This window comes from Helianthus annuus, chromosome 8 (genome assembly GCF_002127325.2).
Source record: "Helianthus annuus cultivar XRQ/B chromosome 8, HanXRQr2.0-SUNRISE, whole genome shotgun sequence".
Taxonomy (NCBI): domain Eukaryota; kingdom Viridiplantae; phylum Streptophyta; class Magnoliopsida; order Asterales; family Asteraceae; genus Helianthus; species Helianthus annuus.
The window spans coordinates 108413127-108420447 of record NC_035440.2 but is presented as its reverse complement, the minus strand read 5'-3'; the positions used below and the strand labels follow the sequence as shown (position 1 = coordinate 108420447).

General features: G+C 37.0%; 1 protein-coding gene across 1 annotated transcript; it reads right to left on the bottom strand.

Annotated features, from left to right (window-relative positions):
• Window positions 1-2315: 2315 nt before the first annotated feature.
• LOC110873641 (probable galacturonosyltransferase 9) lies at window positions 2316-7092 on the bottom strand. Its single transcript, XM_022122615.2, has 3 exons — window positions 6722-7092; window positions 3625-4872; window positions 2316-2833 (listed from the first exon to the last, which is right to left on the bottom strand). The coding sequence occupies exons 1-3, from the start codon at window positions 6893-6895 to the stop codon at window positions 2558-2560; spliced, it is 1698 nt and encodes a 565-aa protein (XP_021978307.1). The 5' UTR covers window positions 6896-7092; the 3' UTR covers window positions 2316-2557.
• Window positions 7093-7321: the final 229 nt, after the last annotated feature.

Below are 7321 nucleotides of genomic sequence, written 5' to 3'. Positions count from 1 at the left end.
GTGCACAAAAGCGACAAGGTCTAAAACTGAGGCGCGAAGCGCATAAGCGGTGGGCTTTTCGTACCCGAGGCGCAAGATATTTATATAATTTTTTTATATACATCCCATACATGCCATAGGTTTTTAGCTTCCTTTAACCAAAATATAGCTATAAGTAAGGCTTTTATACCATTTTAATTACATGTACAAGTCGAAAAACTCAAGGTACAACATTTTTATGGAGTAATACGCCTAAGTTACATGAGGCGCGCGCCTCAGGCCAAAAAGCCCACAAAAAACATCAAAAAATGTGCCTTTTGGTCGCTTCCTGTAATTACACAAGGCGAGAAGCAAAAAAGCCCCAGGCCCTGCGCCTTGTTGCGCCTAGGCGCGCCTAGGGCGCGCTTTTTAAAACCAAGGCGGTAATTGTTGAGCTCTACCAGGTCTTTTAACTTTAGGGATCAAAGTAATGAAAGACGAGCCACTACCACAACTGATATTCCCAGACTTAAGACCTCATAAAAGTCATTCTCAAACATGTGCCAAAAGTGTTTAATGAATTTCACATTTAGGCCATCGAGTCCCGGAGCCTTGTCGTCACCACATTCGAAAACCGCTTCTTTAATTGCATTTTTGTGGAACTTCTCGACAAGCGCCACTTTGAGATCATTCGATATTGTCTTTAAATTCGGACACTCTAAATCCGGCCGCAGGGGTATTTTCTATAAACCGATTCCTAAAACCAAAAATTTCTTTCTTGATCAAACTTGGTTTCGTCACCCAATCCCCACCTATATTCAGACCGTGTATAGAATTTTTAGCTTTCCTAGAATTAATGACCCCATGAAAAAACTTTGAATTTTCATCTCCTTCCAAAGACCACCTAGTCCTCGACCTTTGTTTAAGATCCGCATTCTTTTTTAACTCCGCTTCTTTAATCACTTTCTTACTTTCCAGAAGTACCCACTCTTCCTCTTCTGTAAGGTTTCGAGTTTTCATCTCTTCCTCAATTGTTCTAAATCTCTTCTGGCCTGATTCTCGCTTTCCCCTTTTTCATCCCTCCATTTCTTAAGAAAGACCGTTAGAACTTGAAATCAATTATGATTTGCGATGTATAACGCAATATAGTAACAAAATTATAATAAACTGGTAAAGCTATAATATATTGCTATATATATTTTTAATGTTGTTAAATATTAAAAAAAAAAAAAAGAGCGAAAAAAGATTAGTGGGTGGTATTAAACCGCTGAAATGGAGAAACAAGGCTTGTTCAATTCTCTTGTTGCTTCCATCTAGGGTGATCAAGGTTTTATTCGAACAAGTATGGAATTAACTTTATTAGGTGTGGCCTGTGTGGGGCAGGCATAGTATTAGGTGATATTGTGATACCCGCATGAAAACCCATAATATATTACTTATCCTAAAAAGTACAATAAATAGCAGGTTAAACTTTTAAGAAACAAAAAATAATTAAAATCAGATAATCGTTGAAGTATGGTTGAGTATTTAACATTCAAGTCGGATTAAGTGAGTTTAAGATCAGGTTTTGTGTAATGAATGCCTCAATTGTTAATTTTTAATCGCATAAGACCATAAACGTGTATACCTACATACCTGATGTGTATTGACTAATGGGTACTCGACGGGTATAATGTTGGGATTACCAGTACGCAGCCTTTTGTCATCCATTATATGAATGATGACATTGTTGCCAAAAGTAGGGGAGATTGTAGCGGAGAGATCGAGAGAAGAGGTGGAGGTGTTGCGAGATAAGAGAAAATGGAGATGATGGTGAGGTTTTTAGGGTTTTGAAGCTCGTGAATTGTATTTGATCACCGTAAGCTAATGTGAAAGAAGCAACTTTGAATGAGAGGATTGAATATGTCAACACGACTCATTTAAGTGTATAACACATTTACTAAATGTCTCAAAAGAGATGACATGTTTAAGTGTATAACCTATTTACCTAAACGTCTCAAAAGAGATGACATGTAAACAAGCTGTAAGTGTTTTGGAATTAACTTAAACTTTATTTATTTTTTTTTATTGTAAACGTGTAATCAATCTTTTAAAAGTAAATTACACTTTTTCTGAGTAATTTTATTATTTAAACTTTCTTTTCTTTTTTATTTCTTAATACAATTTATGGCATGAATACGACACTTATTTAAAGTTTAAACATAAATTTTTTATTTGTTTTATAGTTGTATCCAAAGTAAAATATTTTTAGCTTCATAATATATTCGACATTCCACAGTTTTGAATCCCGTAACGTCTATGATAAACAAATAGGAATTCAGATGATTGACGGTCCATTTAAAAGGTAACGCGAAATCAATACAAATAACTTAGAATGCTTGCATTGCTTATACTTTAAACTTATCAAGAGATACAAAAGAATCATTTTAGACACATATGTTACCAGAGCCAGAGTCCTGACCCGAGCATTGGACTCGATATTTCAACACTTTCAACTATCGAGAACGTGTGTAAAAATAGCGTACATACACTAATTAAAACAAATAACATGTAGCAGCTAGCAAGAACAGCCCAAAAATGGATCTAATTACTCACTTGTTTATAGTCCGAAGTTGCACATTTGCACGAATTCCATTTCACTATCGACGTATTTAGTCCATAACTCTTTGAACTGGTTCATAGCGATATCGAGCCACGGTTTCATATTCCCGTTATAATGAATGACAGCAGCTTTTTTAATCTCATCCATGCTTATGCTCGGGTTGTATCCTAATCCGAGAACATGCCATGATTTGTCTAGTGATTTCGTTGTTGAGTAGAATGTCATCAACCCCGGTGGTAACGTCCCCACTTTCCACAAACTCTGGTCTTCATTCTGATTCAAGATTCATAAAATATCAGTTTCTTGATGAGCTACTAATGACCAAAATCGAGCTTGACTTGTTAAAAGCTCGATTCACCGAGCTCGCGTGAAGCCAACCCAACCCACAACGGCCTCAAGCCCAAGCTTTCATATAGTGAGCTCGATTAGGCTCACAAACCTATTAGTTTTATGTATTTATAACGAATGAGCTGGGCTTGAGCCCGTAAAATTACTCACGAGTAGAGCTTGAGTAGTAGGACTCTTACGTTGAACAAGCCGGGCCCAAGCTCAAGCTCATTTACAACCGTAAAAAGTTATGTGGGACTATTACAAATCTTGCAACAATCATATTTAGAATAGCCATGCATGAGCATGACGTTTAAACACAAATTTGATTCAAGAAAAAGAACACTTTAAAATAGGGGTGTTCATAAACTGCTGAAACCGACAGAACCACCCAAACCGAGACAAGTTGGCCGGTTTGACTGTTTGAGATCCAAACGGTTCGGTTTGCGTGATTTGGCGGGTTTAACGGTTTGAAATTTGGTACCGGGCGCTTGACTTGTATTATTTATATATTTTCTTTTCATATATGTAGTTATGCATATGTATTATAAATTCATGATTTGAAAAAACTCATCGGTACAAACAGTTAAACCGGCCAGTCCGACCGACCCACCCAACCCAGCTTTTTTGTCAAAATTGGTCAAACCAAACCATGAACACCCTTGTTATGCAATGTTGAATTGATTAGAAGATCTTTTAAAAAGTAGCAACATATCGCATAAACATAGAAGACGTACCAGATCCTGCCAGTAATGGTACTGATCGGTTAATCTTTCACGCCTCCACGCATCAAGATCAAAAATATTCATGCCAAAAGCCCACGCACAAGCTTTGGGATTAAACTTATCCTTGATCAAGGGGTGTGAAAAATTCAAATAATGAGCATAACGATGAAACGACCCAAAACACGTCTCAACCGCTCCGTTAACCTTGTTGTCCAAGTCAACTTTCCACAACGCGGTCAAATCTTTCTGAACAACAACATCATCATCTAAAAACAATATCCGATGTAGCTTTGGATACATTTCAGGCAAGTAAAACTTAAGATGATTCAACATCGACAAATGTTTTGTGTCCGTGTTCCCGGATGATTTCATGTTTTTCTCATCTTGTGTTTCGTTATCAGCCTTGTTGTCCAAGTAAACCTTTTGTAAATTTGCGGACTCGAGTTGTCTGAGTACCGGAACGTATGAAGAATTCAAGAACGTAAACTCTTCAACCGCTTTCACCTCAACGTGGGCCCCACCTTTAACGGGTCTCATTTTGAACCATACTTTCATTGCGGCAAGATTCATCTTATCGGTAACGATGTGAAAAACATGTTTCCATGGTTCTTCCGCATTTTTCACAGCCGAATTCACCACAACCGAAACCGCAATCACGTTATCGGAAAATATAGCGTAATGGTACAACAACGGGTCCTCAAATTCAGGTTTCGGTTTCTCATCTCTATACTTTTCGGGATTTGCAATCCGCTCTCCCATTAACCGCATCGCAAGACAATGCAAGCTTTTCGGGGTCGATCTAGCAGCGATTAAGCTAGCAAACGCCCCGTTCTTCTTGGCTTTAACTAGCAACTCGTTAACTGCAAATATTGTGTCTTTTAACTTCTGAATTTTCAGCTGATTGTCGTACGATTCCTTATTTTCGGCAATCATTAATCTAGCAACCTTAATCTTGTCCTTAACCTCTTTTTCAAACTGTCTCAAGATTTCCTCATCTACGGGCTCGTCTGACTCGAACAATGCAGTTCGATACGTCGGTTTTAAGCCCAAATCTGAAAAGTTCTGTGCCATGTCATCAAACATCTTAAGCTGTTTTGATATCTCAAGCTTGAGCTTTCTTGCGTAAGAAGCATATGCGTTCACAAGCATGATATGATCACTTGCTTGCTTATGTATCAAATCCAGCCTCGTCTTCAGTGGATCCGATTTCAAAGCAAGAAATGTTCTGTGCATATATGCTCTCCCAGTTGTTTCAATTTCCTGTTGATAAGAAATTGAAAATCATTCTTATGATACCTTACATCTTAAGGAACTCAAAAAGTGTTTGATCATTATACAGTGGTAAGTGAAAGTATTCAAAAGAACTGAAAAATTATATTGGTGAATAATATTTGTGTGTCTTGAATAACTATAATCAGACACCGACACTGAATTTAAAACCGGAACAAAATTCAAACGAAGCAGAAGAATTATCCGAAGAAAGAGAGAATACATAAGAACCGAAAACTGTATTGGTGAATAACATTTCTGTGTTATGCCTAAAACCTTAAATAACTAACTCAGATAATAATAACTATAATAGATAATAAACTCAGCTAACAGTAAAAAGATGCTCCAATATTTAAATTTCATTACTAAAACCGGAACTAAAATCGATTTTGCAACGAAGTAACTTATGATCATAGTTATTAAAGGCACCAGGCGCACTTAAGGCGCATAGGCCTCGCCTGGGGCCTAAGCGCAAAGCGCAAAAAAAGCGAGGGCCTGAGAAAAATAAAGCGCATAATGAAAAAATTTTAAAAATATGTTATATATTAGAAAAAGAATATTATTCTTCAAATAAAATAAAGAGTTAAATGCCATTTTAGTCCCTGTGGTTTGGGCCATTTTTCCAGTTTAGTCCAAAGGTTTCATTTTTAACTTGTGGGTCCAAAAAGGTTTCACAGTTGCCATTTTAGTCCACTTGGTTAACTTCATCCATTTTTTCTGTTAACGAGAAGGCCAATTCGGTCATTTTGTATGTAATTATGTTAACTAAAAGGGCAATTCAGCCATATAAAATGACCGAATTGGCCTTCTTGTTAACAGAAAAAATGGATGAAGTTAACCCAGTGGACTAAAATGGCAACTGTGAAACCTTTTTGGACCCACAGGTTAAAAATGAAACCTTTGGACTAAACTGGCAAAATGGCCCAAACCACAGGGACTAAAATGGCATTTAACTCTAAAATAAACAAAGTCTATTATGTAACACTTTATATCATCTAAGTAGTACCAAAATATTAGTGTATAAAAGTAGTTTTCCTTGATTAAAAGTAGAAATTTGGCTAGAATCTTGTCGGAATTTAGCCGGAAACTCTCCGGAATCTAGGAATCTTGCCGGAATGTGCGCCTTAACCATCACCTAGAGAGTTAAAGCGCAACTGCCTCGCCTCGCCTGAAAATTGGGCCTAGGCGCAAGGCGATGGCTTTCAACAACTATGCTTATGATTTTAATCTTTTCTGCAAGAATCGAGCATCAATGGTACATAACTGGTCCTAATTTGCCACCAAAAGCTCCAAAACTACTATAACAAATAATAAACTCCGTTAACAGTAAGGATGCTCAGATATCTCAATTTCATTACTAGAACTGTAACTTAAACTGATATTGCAACGAAATTAATTTATAAACGTAATGTTTTCTGGAAGAATCGAGCTTCAAATCGTACATAGCTAAACCTAATTTGCCACCAAAAGCTCCAAAACTAACTACACAGTACACACTACATCACTTTCAAATCGAGAAATCTAACCTAACTCGGGATCTCATCTACTCAACAAAATCACACAGCATACGTCAAATTACAAACTAATTACATCAAAACTAACTACACGCTATATCAATTTCAAATCGAGAAACCTAACCTAACTCCGATCTCACCTACTCAACAAAATCACACAACATACATCATACTGCAAAGTAACTAATTACATCAAAACTAACTACACACTACATCAATTTCAAATTGAGAAACCTAAACCTGATCAGATCTCATCTACTCAACAAAATCACAAACTGCAATAACAATAATAACACATAGACAGTAAACGCATAAGGAAGACTTACAGAAGTATCATCAGACAAATGTGCAGGATGCGAGGAGAAGAGTACGGAAGCAGTTGCGAAGAAGAGAAGAGTAAACATAGCGGAGACGAAGATCCGGTAAGAGAAGAAGCTGCGTAGGGCGGAGGAAAACGGCGATCCGCCACCGCCTCTGCCGGCACGTGCTACGACCGCCATTGCAGCACTAGCTGGATCTAACTAAGTGATTGATTGATTTAGCAGAGCAGAGCAGTTGAGTGTGATCCAGAATGGTAGGGGTTTTGGTACAAGTGTTGTTTGAGAGTGTGTGAAATGAATGAGGTTGGTTTGGTGGGATCTGATCTGAAAAGTGGGTTGAATTTTGGGGAAGAACGTCATGGGCTCCACATCCCGCGTCGGTGCCTTATTTTTTCCTTTTTCTAATTAATATTAATAATTTTATTATTTACTTACTTTCAATGTTGTAGACAAGTGGCGGTGTTTAAAATTATCCGTATTTAAAACCTAATAATAATTCAAAATATCTGAAAATCTATTTTTGAAATATCTGAATTTTTGGATTCAGATGTGGATTTCTAAAATTTTCAGATAATTGAATCATTTGATATCCGAAAACTAATAATT